This window comes from Phyllobates terribilis, unplaced genomic scaffold (genome assembly GCF_046119375.1).
Source record: "Phyllobates terribilis strain yellow unplaced genomic scaffold, ASM4611937v1 Scaffold_7__3_contigs__length_470593459, whole genome shotgun sequence".
NCBI classification, from domain to species: Eukaryota; Metazoa; Chordata; class Amphibia; order Anura; family Dendrobatidae; genus Phyllobates; species Phyllobates terribilis.
In genome coordinates, this window is record NW_027362767.1 from 95,830,266 (window position 1) to 95,846,256 (window position 15,991).

The 15,991-nt window shown below is 41.0% G+C and overlaps 1 protein-coding gene across 1 annotated transcript in view; it reads right to left on the reverse strand.

Annotated features, from left to right (window-relative positions):
* Positions 1-5,828: 5,828 nt before the first annotated feature.
* SPRED1 (sprouty related EVH1 domain containing 1) overlaps positions 5,829-15,991 on the reverse strand; it is a 63,366-nt gene continuing 53,203 nt past the window's right edge. The window contains exons 5-6 of the mRNA XM_073639019.1: positions 13,349-13,498; positions 5,829-12,290 (exon numbers count right to left, since the gene is read on the reverse strand). Coding sequence (XP_073495120.1) covers positions 11,646-12,290; positions 13,349-13,498 — 795 coding nt within the window. The 3' untranslated portion in view covers positions 5,829-11,645. The remainder of the gene's footprint in view (positions 12,291-13,348; positions 13,499-15,991) is intronic.

Sequence of the window (15,991 nt, forward strand, 5' to 3'; positions counted from 1 at the left end):
TGTGGCAGACTGTTCGTCAGGCAATCTTTAATAGCCTCATTGTAAGCAACTGAGGTGTGTAAGTGTGAGGATTTCTGCACAGGTCGTCATACTTGATTTGGAATAAATCTAGATGGTTTGAAAATTTTGTTTCCATTTTTTCATCATTTGCAGATCAGTACCACATCTATCCATCCTGTAATTTCCATAACTCCACTACTTTTCTTTCTCGGTGTGGCAATTTCAGTGTTGGAAAGCGTGTTAAATTGCACCTTTTTTAAAGTTTACGGAGGTTTCCAAATGTGTTTGGCTGATTCCTCAACTGCGACTTGCTACTTTTTAAAAAGTAGCAACATTTTTTTCCTAAATGGATTGATTTTTAGATGTTAGATATTTGGCTGCAAATTTTGCACCATTTAGAGACCTTAAAAAATTGCAAAACAGGTTCAGGACAAAAACAAAGACCATTTTTATTATTTCACGCAAAATTCATGAGATGTGTGCACCGTTTTGATGATTCTGGTGCAAAAACTGTCTGAGAATATCAAGACAAATAAATAAAATAGACTTCAAAAGAAAAGGCAAAATATGAATCGGGCTCTATGTGTTTTGTAGAAGAAATGAGGATGTGGCTGAGACTCTGGATGTTTATTGGGCCTCGATGCATTCAGAAAGCTAAGTGCTACAAATACATAGGAAGCCTTTGTGCTCAGAAGAACATGTGCAAAGGTGAAGCTACTGAATGTATTGTCACATAAGAAGGAAAATTATCCCTGGGCTTGTTTCTATCCACAAAACTAATAGTTAACAAGCCTGAATGTGAGCCAACTGGCTCTGCTGCCTCCATTCTTGGCTGCTGGAGGGGTCAGTAGAAGCATTGTTCTCCTGTGAAATGTGTAACTTGGACCCTGCTACCCTGGAGAAGAAGAACCTGCTTTGTGACATTAGCAGGTGTGACTGACAGGGAGGATCGGCAATGGCATGTAGTTACCATGACTAGTCTTATCAGCTCATAAGTCTTGCTATATGAAATTCCAGCTCTACTAATGCATCACAATGTACTACGCGGCTCATGGTGGGACAATGAGCTTAGGACTTCATCAAATACACTTATGTGTATAAGGAGAGCTCCGTTGTTTTTTCAACGGCAAATCTGCAAGAAGTAATCGCTTATAATTAGTGATGAGCGCAAGTGCTCGTTACTCGAGTTTGCCAAGAGTGCTCGGGTACGCACCGAGTCTCGCGGGTGCTCGAGTGACATGTTCCAATCCACATGGCCATGTTTCGAGGCAGTTAGTCAGCCACAAAACATGGGGGCGATTGCCTGAAATACACGGGCAACCCCCAAACGTTTTGTGGCCATCTAACAGCCGCGAAACATGCTTCCGCGGGGATTCAAACATGTCTCTCGAACACCTGCGAGACTCGGGGGGGAGTACCTGAGCACCCTCGGCAAACTCGAGTGATGAGCACTTGTGCTCACCACTAATTATGTTTTCTCTATTTCCAGCTGAACTGCAAACTCAAAGTCAGTGCAAGGTTATTAAATGAAACTGTGCACAAAGTTATTTTCTGTGGCTTCATGGTGAAAAGGTTGAAAAAGTTTTACAGTAGAATTTTCCTTCAAAGTAGAAGTCCATATTTGAACAGCATTTTGCATCTGTATCTTGTAAAATGTCAGGAGTATGAAATGTGTTTGATCCAAGTGTGATTCATCTGTAATATTCATACACAAAGAAAGAAAAATAAGAAACTAGGTTTCGCTCGCACAATGCATTTTTTTGCCAAAATTTTGAAATATCAGTAGAAAATTGCAGCATTTTTACTGCGTTTTTGGAAAATCGTGACAAACTTTCCACCACAGTCTCAAAAGTAGGAAGTTCATTGGATCAGCAAGTGATTTTTTTCTCACATGCAAAGAAAAAAAACTGAACAATTTTCACCTGTGATTTGGATCAGATTTTCATCAGTTTGCTTAGCTTTTACCATCAGAGTTTGGTAACGCATTTTTCTTTCGTGTTTACCCCTTTTATTTTAATGGGTCAAAACCACTAAAAGAATTGACCTGCTGCATCTTGGCAAAAATACAGAACTCAAAAGATGCACAAAAAACAAAATGACTGAGATTTCAGAAATCTTATTGATAAAGGGGGTGCTGTAAAATGTTGCGCATCTTATGCAGCAAAAACATCATTTTTATAATTTTTTTCTACTACGCAAAAAAAAAATGGATGGAGGTTTCTTAAACTTCTGTTGTCAGTAAAGTACAGACAGCACACGAATGGCATGCAAATATTTCACTAACCCATAGGCTGTAATACAAGCATATAATGGAGACTGCAATCCCCGTCATCTATTATCAATCAGAATGCCCTGTGCACATTGCCGTAAGGGTGGAACAACTCCTTGAACGTAAACCAAAAAAATTGAAAAAGACACCAGCTCCAGGGGCTTTGAAAAAATTTGGAGTGTGGATTTATTATCAACACATAGTGTGCACCGTTTTGGCTCAGCAAGCCTAGGCCCCATAGACTATAAGTACGAGTTCCATCAGTGAAAAACGGATGTCTGAATGAGCCCTTCACGCTGTGCTTGAACTTCAGAAGATCCTTTGGAAAGGTTGGAGGAATTGCAGACAGATGTCTGTGAGCAACAGCACGTGTGAAAAAGACTTGGGTATACTAATAGATCACAGACTGCACATGAGTCAACAGTGTGATGCAGCAGCAAAAAAGGCAAATACAATTCTGGGATGTATTAAGAGAAGCAGAGTCTAAATCATATGAAGTAATTATCCCCCTCTTCTCCTCCTTTGTTAGACCTCATCTGGAATACTGTGTCCAGTTCTGGACACCACATTTAAAAAAAAGACATTGAAAACTGGAACAAGTTCAGAGACGAGCTACCAAGATGGTGAGTGGACTGTAAACTATGTCCTACGAGGAACGGTTAAAGGATCTGGGAATGTTTAGCTTGCAAAGAAGGCGGCCAGGAGGGGACTTAATAGCGGTCTACAAATATCTGAAGGGATGTCACAGTGTAGAGGGATCATCCTTATTCTCATTTGCACATAGAAACACAAGAAGCAAAGGGATGAAACTGAAAGGGAGAAGATACAGATTAGATATTAGAAAAAACTTTTTAACAGTGAGGCTGTGTGCCCACGATGCGTTTTTGGTGCGTTTTTTGGTGCGTATTTGCAGCGCATAAACGCTCCAGAAACGCATTGCATACCTTATCCCATGACTTCTTATGACATTCTGCAAGTTCTGTGCACATGGTCAGGATTTTTTCTGCACTGATTTTACTCGCAGAAAAAATATGGACATGACCAATTCTTGTGCGTTTCTGCATGCGTATTTGCCCATACAATGCATTGGAAAAATGCATGGCAAATACGAATGCAAAAACGCATCAAATACGCGTAAAAAATGCATGGAAAAACTGCATGCGTTTTTCTGCCAAGGAGATGCAGAAATGGTCACGAAAATTTCTGCTTCATTTCTGCATAATGGGCACTAAGCCTTAGGGTGGTCAATGAGTGGAACAGGCGGCCAGGAGAGGTGGTGAGGTCTCCCTTCAATGGAAGTCTTCAAACAGAGGCTGGACAGACATTTGAGATGGTTTAGTGAATCCTGCATTGAGTGGGGGGTTGGACACGATGACCCTGGAGGTCCTTTCCAAATCTGTGAGATCTTACCCCTGGAAATCATGTTCTAAATTCTGCTGGTCATCAATAGTCAGAATTTTATATATTACATATATTTAATGATATATGAGCATTGTTTGACAACTGCATAAGATGCACCTTCAACTCACTTGGTGTTTAATGAAAATGTTATATACACTGCTCAAAAAAATAAAGGGAACACTCAAATAACACATCCTAGATCAGAATGAATGAAACATTCTCATTGAATACTTTGTTCTGCACAAAGTTGAATGTGCTGACAACAAAATCACACAAAAATCATCAATGGAAATCAAATTTATTTACCAATGGAGGCCAGGATTTGGACTCACCCCCAAAATTAAAGTGGAAAAACACACTACAGGCTGATCCAACTTTGATGTAATGTCCTTAAAACAAGTCAAAATGAGGCTCAGTATTGGGTGTGTCCTCCACGTGCCTGTATGACCTCCCTACAACGCCTGGGCATGCTCCTGATGAGGTTGCGGATGGTCTCCTGTGGGATCTCCTCCCAGACCTGGACTAAAGCATCCGCCAACTCCTGGACAGTCTGTGGTGCAACGTGACGTTGGTGGATGGAGCGAGACATGATGTCCCAGATGTGCTCAATCGGATTCAGGTCTGGGGAATGGACGGGCCAGTCCATAGCTTCAATGCCTTCATCTTGCAGCAGGAACTCCTGGACACACTCCAGCCACATGAGGTCTAGCATTGTCCTGCATTAGGAGGTATCCAAGGCCAACATCAACAGCATATGGTCTCTCAAGGGGTCTGAGGATCTCATCTCGGTACCTAATGGCAGTCAGGTTACCTCTGGCGAGCACATGGAGGGCTGTGCGGCCCTCCAAAGAAATGCCACCCCACACCATTACTGACCCACTGCCAAACCGGTCATGCTGAAGGATGTTGCAGGCAGCAGATCGCTCTTCACGGCATCTACAGACTCTGTCAAGTTTGTCACATGTGCTCAGTGTGAACCTGCTTTTATCTTTGAAGAGCACAGGGCGCCAGTGGCGACTTTGCATTTGCCACAGAACACCAGGATTGGCAAAGCGTCCTTCACGGTGTTGGGCTGTGAGTACAACCCCCATCTGTGGACGTCGGGCCCTCATACCATCATCATGGAGTCGGTTTCTAACCGTTTGTGCAGACATATGCACATTTGTGGCCTGCTGGAGGTCATTTTGCCTCCTGTTCCTCCTTGCACAAAGGCAGAGGTAGCGGTCCTGCTGCTGGGTTGTTGCCCTCCTACAGCCCCCTCCACGTCTCCTGGTGTACTGGCCTGTCTCCTGGTAGCACCTCCAGTCTCTGGACACTAAGCTGACAGACACCGCAAACCTTCTTGCTACAGCTCGCATTGATGTGCCATCCTGGATGAGCAGCACTACCTGAGCAACTTCTGTGGGTTGTAGAGTCCGTCTCATGCTAGCACAAGTGTGAAAGCACAACCAACATTCAAAAGTGACCAAATCATCAGCCAGAAAGCATTGGTACTGAGATGTGGTCTGTGGTCCCCACCTGCAGAACCACTCCTTTATTGAGGGTGTCTTGATAATTGCCAATAATTTCCATCTATTGTCTATTCCATTTGCACAACAGCATGTGAAATTGATTGTCAATCAGTGTTGCTTCCTAAGTGGACAGTTTGATTTCACAGAAGTTTGATTTATTTGGAGTTATATTCTGTTGTTTAAAGTGTTCCCTTTATTATTTTGAACAGTGTATTTAGCTGTATTACTGCCATGTGACATGGATCTATAGTATGGAGCATATAGAATTCTGTGTCTATGTAATATTCTTCAAGATTTAATACAGCAATACAAAGTTTTATTCTAAAAGACACGGTGAACGGTGAGAATTATCAATGAAAAATCATGGCACATTACGGGCATGCTGAATTATATATAGTAGGTATTTTCCACAGTAGAAATGCTTATAGAGAAGGAATCTGTGCCTCACAGTATGGGACAAAGGGGTCTAATCTTGTAAAATAATATCATCCCTGTGCTTTCAGACAACTTGATCTCATTTGATAATGTGCTAATTAGGAAATCTGCCAATCACTTTATTGAAAAATTATGCTGCCTTACACCCCGAAAATCAGATCATACAGGTAGGAATCATTGACCGATATGAGAATGTAGCATATTAAATACAATTTCTTTGTAAATTGGTTCTTTATTACAATCTAAATATAAACAGAACAATAAAAATATAACAAAAAATAGAATTCTTTTATGTACCAGGATAAGGCTACGTTTTTACGTAGTGGAAGATGATGACAATAAGTTTAATTTAAACTGATTGATTTTGCATATTGAAGTACCATTGAGAGAATCACATGCAGTTAAAGGGAATCTGTCAGCATAAAATGACTGTTCACACTAAGCACAGGCTCTCAGTGCACCCTTGGTGTGGCCAAACACATCATTGCACCTTCCCACCTATATGTTTTCCATCAATCTCTGCCCTTTCCTGACTCCTGTAAAGTCAGAGCTGCCAATCTGGGAAGAGGAGGGAGGAGATAGATGGAAAAACAAGCAGGTGGGAAGTTGCACTTAAATGTTTGGCCACACCAAGGGTGCACTGAGAACCTGTCCTTGGTTTGAACAGTCATCCCAGTGGAGTGCCATGCTGATAAAAGAAGCAATACTCACCTGGGAAATCCACTCACCGCTACAGCGCTGCCACTCCGACAGTCTACGCTGGACTGCGTGTATGGTCAGGACAACCAGCCATCTGACCTCTATGGCCATTGATGGTCGAGATGAAATTGATTCCAATCCGGTAGAGACCAGCGAAGCTGCAGTGCTGGATCAGGGTGAGCGTAGCTTCTATTATCTGTATGACTTCCCGATGGAGGTTTTTTTTTTAATCTGGAATATCCCTTTAACATAGAAATTCCAAATTGATTATTGTAATACATCTTCTGGTTGCACATTGACAGAACATCCGCAATCTCCAACATGTGATTATGGGTAAGGCCACATTCAGACATCAGTGATTTTTCACATATGTAAAACATGGTGGAGTGTCTTGAGTTTTTTGGATCCGAGTTTCAATAGTGTTTGGATTTTACCATCATTTTTTTTTTATATATCAAATTAATCACTGATGTCATCCATAATTTCATGGATCCATCGATTTATATAAGCAATTTTCATCCCGCAATGCAGATCAAAAACAGACATGTCTCCGTTAATTTTTTTTTTTTGTGGACACTCCGTCCATAACCTACAATGGGGGCATGTTTAATCTGAAAATATCACAGACAACAAATATGTGAAGAACGGACGTCGGAATGAGGCCTAAGTGTAGAAAGGCCTGTAGGACTCTCACAATAAGTGGATATCGCCTTGACTCCTCTAGGCCTCGGTTTACTTCATAAGCCTGCCAACTGAGCCACCGGACTTTGCCAAGCACAGGCTTAACAAAATAGCTCACGATCGTACGAAAAGATTAAAGGGAACCTGTCACTTTCGATAATGCTAGTAACCTGCAAATCTAGGCAGCACCCAGAAGAAAATGAACTTTCTTCCTCCCAGGAGCCGCCGGCTTTCAATCATACAATGCGGCAACAGTCACGGCTCAGATCACCGGCTCTGGCACTTTTACTGACAGCTGGTTCTGTAATGCTTCCGTACAGCGTCCAGACACTTTCCTAATGCTATTGACCTGAAGATTTACCCCACATTTGCAGATCAAAAGTGATCCAACGTGCCAATTTCCCTCTAAGACTGGCAAAGTCAGCCAACCCACTGGTGGTGAAACCAGAAGTGTATCTGAACTTGTGCCAGATTGGTCATCCAGCCCGAGACTCATCCATCAACTTGTTGCAATTTTAGGCCATGGCCCCACTATCAGTATTTGGTCAGTATTTTTTGTCAAGAGTGGGAGCCAAAACCAGGAGTGGGTGATAAATGCAGAATTGGTGACTTGTTTCTATTATACCTTTTCTCTGATTGTTCCTCACCTGGTTTTGTCTCCCACTCCTGAGAAAAAATACTGACCCGATACTGGCCTTAGACTGTTTAATCTACAAATTAGACCTAAACAGTACATCCGCACCAGCGGTTACAGCAATTTTATTCACTCATGATTAAAACAAAACACAAAATATTCAGTGGTTTCTATAAATGCAGCATGGCGTTTGCACTCTTCTGGTGTTTGCGATGGTGTAAGGAAGAGGTTTGACCAATATGACTTCAGATTCCTCCATATGACAGAATCCTCCATATAAGCAGTTTGTATTAGGAGTGGAAAGCGAACCCCTCCTGTACTAGACAAAAAAAAACCTTGTGTGGATGCTAGAGGCTTTGGCTTTTACACAATAATTTAACAAAAAAGTCACTTATTGAATGATAAATTGCATAAGGATAAGTTGTCAAAGGAATTGTCCAGGTTAGGGGCTCAAGTCTGTCACCAAGTTCTGGTCTTGGACAAACATTTTTAAATCCTGTTTCTATTATTTAAGGGGTTGTCCTGCCTTGGGGTCAAGTCTGTTACTCTATGTGACTGCAGACTTATGAATCCTCTCAGTGTTCACTGTCAGGATTCTCTGATGCCGAGAGTGGGCAGATCACATGCAGACAAGACGTGCACGGTCTCAAACAACACAAGTGTATTGAGAAGACCACATGTCTAGTCGGAATGTGGCCGGAAGTATGCAAATTGCTTACTTGCGGTCACATGAGCAGCCTCTACTAGTACCGGAGAATCCTGACAGTGCGCACTGCAGTCACATAGTGACAGACTTAAGCCCCAAGCCTGGACAACCCGTTTAATAACAGAAACAAGATTTAAAAACAGTTGTCCAAGACCAGAAACCAGTGCTACTCTGGACTCTGTGTGGCAGCTAAGACTCATGGGAGATATTTTTGGCACATCCTCAGAATACATCCCCCTTAGGATATGTGCGTGCAGCATCTTATAGACGCCGAGGTTCCTGCATAATTTTTGAAGTATTACACGTTTCAGAAAAACACTGGCTATGTTTTTTTTCTTTAAGTGTTTTCTTTATCTTCTTCTCAGTCATTTTTTGCGGTGGCTTTGCTACAGCTGTTTTTTATTTTTTTACCTGTAAAATATTGGCCTGCTTACTTCTTTATCATCAGTTTTATGAAGCCTGGAATGGTTAACAGAAGTGTTAAAAGACATAACATGTAGAGCAAGTCGTCATGAATGATGTATGCCCCACCTGTCTGAAGAATGGGGGTCCCCTAACACCCATCTCATAACTGGGCCGAGTATGTCAGACTTTTTACAATCACATCTATTGGAGTGCTGATAACAGCAGAAAATGGTTCAGCAATAACTGTCTCAGATGGAAATGTACCTTTAAATTTCAAAGTTAAACAAAGCCCATGAAAAACAGCGGCTCCATTTCTGCAGGTTAAAATGTTGTTCGTCATTTCAGACAATTCATTTATTAAAAACAAAAATAAAACAAAAATAATTAAGTAATATTTCTGGCATAAACACTTTGATGAATTGGGGCCAGAGTCTTTTTACTGAGTTTTTGGAGCAGAAACTTAAAGTTTTTGAGGAGGATTTGGAAAGATTCCATTCAGTTTCTGCTCAAAAAAACTCCATATCCACAAGCCCTATGACTGGCTGGTTGAACTCAACTCACACCTCAAGGGAATGTTCACACAACATTTTTTTTTTTTTTCGGGTGGTCAAAAAGTGACTTTTTTGAAGCAGAAACGCAGGAGTTTTCTTGGTATTTTCTTGTTCTGAAGTGTTAATTTTCTTAGGCATTTTCAGTAAAAGTTTGAGTTTTTTTGAAGAAGATTGTCTAACATTTTTGAAATCCATTAAGGAATAAATGAAACAGCATCATTTTTATTTTTTTAGGCAAAATTGCTTACAAAATGCTCAAAAAACACCCAGGAGGTTTTGTAGACTTCTCATTGCATTCTATTATAAAGTGGTCTGCAGACTTATTTAAGATGCAATCGAAAGCCTGAACGTATGAACAGCAAAGTCGTTTTTCAAAAATAAATAGGAAGAGATTTTCAAGCATTTTTTAGCAATTTTTTCAGATGTTTTTCAGAGCCGACCTAGCCAAAAACGTGTTAAAAAAAAACAAAACAAAAAAAAAACACACTGTGTGAACATACCCTCACTGTACATTCTCATGTGCTGTATCCACTGCTGTAAAGTCCAAATGCAGTTTTGTTGCCGAAATGTCGCATCATTTCTGCACATTTCCTCTGTAAATAAGTGGTAACTTTACAGGATACATTGACATGGTGCCCATTTCCATTGGAAAATCCCCTATGTATTTATCCTATGGGGACTTAGCCTAAAGGTTTGCTCACATTGTGTTTTTCTTTGATACAGGGGGAAAAAAATGCAGTTTTTTTTTAAAATAAACTAAAAGAAAAATGGGACTACAAAATATTTCAAATATATCAACACGCGTTTCACCCAGCTTCATCAGGGGGACACACCCCCTGATGAAGCTGTGTTTTTGTTTTTTTTTTAACAAAAATCCGTAAAATTTTATATTTAATAAAGTTGATATATATTTGTGAGATATTTTGTAGCATCATTTTTCTCACGATACTTAAGTGTATCTCTCTTATTCAGCCAGATACATTTTGGCTATAAGAATATTCATTAGTCATAGTTTTTTTCTTTAGCAGGAAAATAAAGTTTCTAAAATCTCATTCACAAGTTATGTTCTTTTGCTTTGGGTTTTTCGAGCGGCAGTTTAAGAAAAAGAAAAGCATCAAAAACATTTTTCCAGGCAACAATTTTTTTTGTACAGAAAAACCTGCTGCAAAAATACACTGTGTGAACATACCCTAAGACTTCTGTTATCAGAAATGCAAAAGTAAAGGGACAGTCGCCTGTGGAGATAGTCATTTTCGTGAAAACCCTATAAACCGCCATGTTGCTCTTGAGAAAGACCTAATAGGGTTAGAATAGCAATTCCAACTGCAAATTAAAATAATGAAAATTCTGGCAATTGTTATATCGATCCATCACACTAGAATAAAGAGGCACAAACCAGGATCTGACACTTGTGTTATATTCTATGTACCAGAGTGTATAAATAATGTGACATAACACAGGTAGATTTGAGAAACAGATAAAAGCTGAATAAACAGTAAACCATCAGGAAAAAAAAAAACATAAAAAAACCCCAAAAACAATACATTGATAATCAGCTTTGTTTTAACCATTCAGCTGCCGGAGACACATGGTCACCCTACATGGCAGCATGACTTGGCCCTATACCGGAATGTCCCAAATGTTAATCAGGAAAACAAGGGAAGCTGGGTCAGGAGCGCACTGTAAGAAACTTTCTCCCAAAAGTCATAAAATTTTCTAGTACCGTACATTTAGTTAAATATAGAGATTTGTTATTTATACAGAAAAAAATCACTTGAATAAAACTAGAAATTATTTAGTTCCACTAAAAATTAATTCGGATATTGTGTATTTGTAGGTCATCCAATCGCTCGCTTTTTCTATACAAGGTTATTAGTTCACGTTCTGGAAGTACCAGAGTTATTATTAAACTGAGAGAAGATGGGACATGGAAAAGTATACACACACATTTCTATATGTTTGTTCTATAGTTCCCTCACCACCTCTCTCTATAAAACATTCACTTCCGATCCATTCATCAAACATTCTCATCTGGTGGGATGTCCTGTAGTTCATATGTTACAAGATGATTGAATAATCGGCATTCATTCCGGAATGGCAAATAAAAAATAAAATAATATTAATTACAAAAAGGAAAAAAATAAAATAATATTTATATATATTTATATATATATCTAATGCAAGACTGGCACTGTTACATATTCTCGCTGGTCCTATCTGAAGGCAGATATCTCCGGTACAGTCCGCCACATGTGATCCACTTTCATTGTCGTCACCTTAAAACTGCCCGCGTCGGTTCCAGCAGCCACCTGGCAAATTAAGAAATTCTTCCTGTGTTTGCGGAGTCACGGTGTCATCCCGCTGCTTTGTGCTTCCCCCCACAGCAGCCGCACATCTCCCCACAGTGGTGACAGGCTCGTAGAGGGAGGTAGCAGCACATACAGGGGGCAATGAAGGAAAGAGTGACTAGAGCCAGCCAGCGCAGGCACAAGTTTTCATCGGAGGCATCGCAAGAACAGGGGTCAGAGAAGTCTCCTTCCGAATCTGACATGCAGTGGTAGAGCATACTCTCGGCACACAGCATGCAGCTGACCTGATAAATGCACCTGCGGATGGGATCCGGAGCATCCTGACACTTTCCCCTTCCATTCTCTTCATGGTTGAAGCGCTCCTGGCAGTAGACGCAACGCGAGCGTTCTCCATCCTCTTTCCTTCGCTTTTTTAGAGAGGATGTCGGCTGAGTCTTAAAAACTCCGGATGTTTTTTGCTCCTTGAGCGAGTTTTTGCCATTAGATGGAGAGTAAAGATAGTTGTTCTTTTTACAGTCCGTCTTGGTGAAAGGAGCACTTATCTCATGTTCCTCGCGCTCAGTGTCGTTCCTCCAGATGTCAGGATGACGGTAGTCGGCGTAGCGCTGAATGATGATGTCCCGAGGGTTGATACGCACAATCTCATCTTCATCCTGGAAGCTGACGTGGCGGAGGGGCTTGAGAGGGACCTGGAAGAGATAGTGGCTTGGGTGAGTGATCATGTGAAATGAGCAGCTTACTTTATAGGCATTTATAGCCATTGCAGACGACTGTATAACTCGGACGAGTGTTATCTGTCGTTTTGTTACTCTATGGGGCTGTACATATGTCCTATTTTTTTCTGGGACCGAGTCAGTCCAAGGAGAAAAAATAAGGAGTCTTAGCATGCAACATTTGTGTCCGAGAATCGGATGGCACTCGACCATTCAAATCTATGGGTCCGTGGGGAGAAAAGTAAATAAATAAAAAAATCGGACTGCACTTGGATGTGCAGTACAATTTTCACAGTGACATTATAGAGAACGTGGAGAATTTTTTTTTCTCTTCAACTCAGAAAACCAGATCAGAGCATGTGTGATTATATATATATATATAAACAAATATATAAAATGTATAATAAATACTAATATATTATATCATATTTTGTATATAGAGTAATTCTTAAAAATAGGGGAAAGCTCTTTCAATCAAAATGGAAATATATTGTTTGAAAAATACGGTTTTTGTTTAAATTAAGATTACGGTATTTTAAATAGTTTTTACGTTTTTCTCATTTTCCAGTTTACCAAAGTTTTCACACTGGCCACTTAGTCTGACATTTCCTGTACTGTAGAGACCACTTTCCAGTAGTACTAATCACATTATTATCACAGGCAGAATGACAATGACACAATCACAATGGGTGACAGATCGCCTCCTCCTCCCTTCTTTTTGACCCCTGGGGTCAAAAGATTGAAACCCACCACAACGCTAAATGAGCCAAACTTGGATTGCCATAACCCTATGCGGGTGTGCATTCAAATATGCTCTTATTTTGGGGATGGGAAACCCTAAAACCTGTGAAGAAACCCTCGAGAAAGGTAATTCACTTTCACTGCTCCTTATGCCGCCAGTGGAGCTGGAAATGTAATGACCATCATTGATAGCACTGGAGAAAGTGTAAGCATACACCTACAATATAAAGTTTATGAACCCATTGACCCTGGAGAGGAGTGGATGAAGCAACACAAGCACCTCGCTGTCTCACCTGGGTGTGCATATAGGCTCTTCTGGGATTAAGGTTTTCAAAGGGAGAAGGCCTGATGGCGGAGCTGCGGTAGAGTTCATCTGTTGGAATCGAGTCACGATGGAAAAACGAGTCATTGTTCTGAGCGCTGCAATTATCTTCTTTACTTATCTAAAGAGGACAGACATGAGAAAAATCATGACATCCACATACAGTCTTTGGTAAAGGATAAACATAAAACACCCTACATGAATAAAATGCTAATGAGAATCCATATAAGCCATAACTGATACCACATCATGCGTGCCATGCACGGTCCAAGCCATGACTACAGGTGGAGCATGCCATTGACTCTAGGGAGTAGCTGAACTTCATGCTTTAAAGCAGGTGAGAAACCTCCGGCCCTTTTCTGCAGCCCAGTCAGGTTATCGGGGACCACAGTGGCCTGGCAGCCGCGTTATGCCGGATTCCGACCCTTTAAACCACAAATGCATAGAAGGATTACGTCCTCACGTAGGCTAGCGCTAGCGTGATGTCATACTTTGTGGGCGGAGTTTGCGCGCAATGCACTCCAGTCCCACAGAAGAAGAGAGCAGCCGAAGTCCCACCATCCCCAGTGGTGTATAGGGCCCCAGCCCTCGCCCCAGTGGTGTATAGGGCCCCAGCCCTCGCCCCAGTGGTGTATAGGGCCCCAGCCCTCGCCCCAGTGGTGTATAGGGCCCCAGCCCTCGCCCCAGTGGTGTATAGGGCCCCAGGTGTATAGGGCCCCAGCCCTCGCCCCAGTGGTGTATACGGCCCCAGGTGTATAGGGCCCCAGCCCTCCCCAGTAGTGTGTATATACTGCAGCTCCCACTTCTCCTGTGTAATGTATTTACTGCAGTCCCTGTGTCTCCTGTGTGATGTATGTATAGCAGTCAAAGTGTCTCCTATGTGATGTATATGCTTTACAAAACTTATCACAAAGAGTGACTGCGCTCCAGACTGACACAAACCTGGAAAACCGGTTGTGAAAAGCAACACGATCAATACCACCTGTCACCACAGCCACACCAAAGAGAAGCAGCTCCAGCCATCACATTAGGGGCAAGGTAATTGTTTGACCAAATATAGCACGGTAATTTTCAAGCTGATAATTTTGTGCGGCCCCCGAATGACAGTAGAAATATCCAAATGGCCCTTGGAAGAAAAAAAGTTCCCCTCCCATGCTGTAAAGCAATTGTTGTTGAAAAAGTCACTATAATTGCTGCAAAACAATACTACTAATTTTTTTCTTTGCATAATATTCATTTTCTGGGGGGGGGGGTAATTTCTCATTATTATAATTTTTGGGAGGTGTAGAAATGTATTGATAATGTGGTGCAGCCTCCATCGCCCTTCAGGTGCTGATTAACAGCAGTCTCCCCTATACTGTCCATAGAAAGATAGCTGTCAATCAGCAGCTGGAAGGCAGGGCGAGACTCCTAGATCACAGTGATGGCACTGCACTGCAACCATTAGACTGAATTTAGAAAAACTACTGAATGCACACATATTAAGACCAGGGAGCCTGTCACTACTTCATACTGCTGTCAGACAAGTCTCCTTTATGCCAGGTCAAAAGTGGACCTATAGGCCATACAAAGCTCCATAAGTAATTTAAAACATAACCACTGTTTTAGTTTTTATTTCATAAATAAATAGTACACATGAAAATAAGCAACTTTGTAATATATCTCATCAGAGAAATCTGCTTCTCTCTCTGCCAAAATTGATCAGTCATTATCAAAATTCTACATTCTGAGGGAAAATTGGAATTCAGTGAAGACAGAGTTTCTCATCACTGAGATAGATGCCAGTTGCTACAATCCCACTTATTAAACCTGACAGGGCACACCTGTGAAGTGAAGACCATTTCCGGTGACTACCTCTTGAAGCTCATCAAGAGAATGCCAAGAGTGTGCAAAGCAGTCATCAAAGCAAAAGGTGGCTACTTTGAAGAACCTAGAATATAAGATATATTTTCAGTTGTTTCACACTTTTTTGTTAAGTATATAATTCCACATGTGTTAATTCATAGTTTTGATGCCTTCAGTGTGAATGTACAATTTTCATAGTCAGGAAAATACAGAAAAATTTTTAAATGAGAAGGTGTGTCCAAACTTTTGGTCTGTACTGTATCTCAGTGATGGGAAAGTCTGTCTTCACTGAATACAGATTTTACCTCAGAATTGAGATTTTTGATAATGACTGATCAATTTTGGCAGAGAAAGAAACTATTTTTTTTTCTCATAATAAGCAACTTTGTAATTTATATTTTCAGGTGTACTACGGATTTATGAAATACAAGTTAAAACGACGGTTACACTTTAAGTATGCAATGAGTTTCTTTAGAGAGAAAGAGGATAGGAATTCTGTCAGAGGTCTCTCACCCAGCCAAACCAATGTTGCTTTGCACAGATGAGGGGCAAACACCCCAAAACACATGTCTGCAAATGGAGTGTCTGGTTTGGCTTCTTATCCCAAGTCATGTGGGACATTAAAGGGTCGATATTGACATTTAGGTTTGCTACTTCCAATAACTGGTACTAGAATTCCTGACCTTTTCCTCTATGAAGAGTCTATTTGCATACCTCCCAACCATCTCAGATCCAGCAAGACTGTCCTTAATTTGGGGAGCTGTGCCGC